General features: G+C 42.2%; 1 protein-coding gene across 1 annotated transcript; it reads left to right on the top strand.

The window, feature by feature from the left end:
• Positions 1 to 394: 394 nt before the first annotated feature.
• LOC308271393 (olfactory receptor 4K14-like) lies at positions 395 to 1,336 on the top strand (the record flags this gene model as incomplete). The annotated part of the gene is given in 2 exon segments (XM_080707689.1): positions 395 to 820; positions 824 to 1,336. Coding segments are annotated over 2 exon segments (930 nt in total). The 5' UTR covers positions 395 to 403.
• Between the last annotated feature and the right edge of the window lie 227 nt (positions 1,337 to 1,563).

Here is a 1,563-nt window from a genome sequence, read left to right on the forward strand (position 1 = left end):
CTTTCTGTACTTGGCTTATCACACAGAGGATACCAGTGGGACTCCAAATAATGGAGGGGAAATATCAGCAAAGTTTGAATGGAAAGATAGGAGAGGAGGAAAGCTGATCTTGATTAATGAGGGCCTACATCCGAATATGTGTAAAATTATGAATATGACATGGTTAACCTGGACAACTATTGGTGGGAGGGGGGAAGGGAAAACAGGGGTGGGGGGAGAGGGCACCAAATATAGTTTAAATGCATACCAAAAAAATAATTATATTGATGATTTTTACATAAATTTTCTTATATTGAGAATTAACAAAAAAAGAACTTCCAGGTTCTGTTCTTCGATATGGACAGAAATGACTGCCTTTTCTTTTCTTTATGCAGATTCAGGATAGAATCTGAAACCTGAGACAATGGGCCTGCAGAACTATTCTGTGGTATCAGAATTTGTGTTGCATGGACTCTGCTCTTCCCAATATCTACAAATGTTTTTCTTCATATTTTTCTCTGGGATGTATGTGGCCATTATTCTGGGGAACCTGCTCATCGTCATTACTGTCGTTTCTGCTCCCCACTTGCAGTCCCCCCCTATGTACTTCTTGCTAGGGAACCTGTCTTTCCTAGACATGTGGCTGGCCTCATTTGCCACCCCCAAGATGATTATGGACTTCCTTAGTGATAGGAAGCTCATCTCCTTTGGAGCCTGCATGTTTCAGATCTTTCTCCTGCACTTTACCGGAGGGGCTGAGATGGTGCTTCTGGTTTGCATGGCCTACGACAGATACGTAGCCATATGCAAACCCTTGCATTATATGACTGTTATGAGCCGGTAGATGTGCATCAAGCTGGTGTTGGTTTCCTGGGTCATTGGATTTCTTCACTTCATGAGTCAAATAGCCTTTACTGTGAATTTACCTTACTGTGGCCCCAATGAGGTGGATAGCTTCTTTTGTGACCTTCCGCTGGTCATCAAACTTGCCTGCATGAACACTTATGTCTTAGGCATACTTATGATCTCAGACAGTGGCTTGATTTCTGTAAGCTGCTTCCTGTTGGTCATCGTCTCCTACTCCACCATCCTCCGCACTGTCCGGCATCGCTCTGCAGGTGGCATTGGCAAAGCACTGTCCACCTGCTCTGCCCACGTCATGGTAGTGACGCTGTTCTTCGGGCCCTGCATTTTCATTTATCTGTGGCCTTTTAGTAGGTTCTCAGTGGACAAGCTGCTGTCTGTATTTTACACTATTTTTACTCCACTCCTGAACCCTCTTATCTACACGTTGAGAAATGAGGAGATGAAAACAGCTATGAAAAAACTGAGGAGCCAAAAGGTGTCTTTTCACTGAGTTCCAGTTTCCACGGTGCTGTGGCTTCCGCTCATTCAGGGGATACAGTTCTTCCAGTATGGCTCTGCTTAAAGATTTTCTTCTTCCATTACACTGGTACAGTTTTGAAAATATTCTGTAATTTATTGTAATTAATATTGGAATAAACTGATAATTTATTCCAACAAAATTACTAGCTGTGGTCACTTAAAATGCTGATATAAAAGTCATTTTTTATTCTGTAATCA

The sequence above is a fragment of the Muscardinus avellanarius genome (genome assembly GCF_963383645.1).
Source record: "Muscardinus avellanarius genome assembly, chromosome: 12".
NCBI classification, from domain to species: Eukaryota; Metazoa; Chordata; class Mammalia; order Rodentia; family Gliridae; genus Muscardinus; species Muscardinus avellanarius.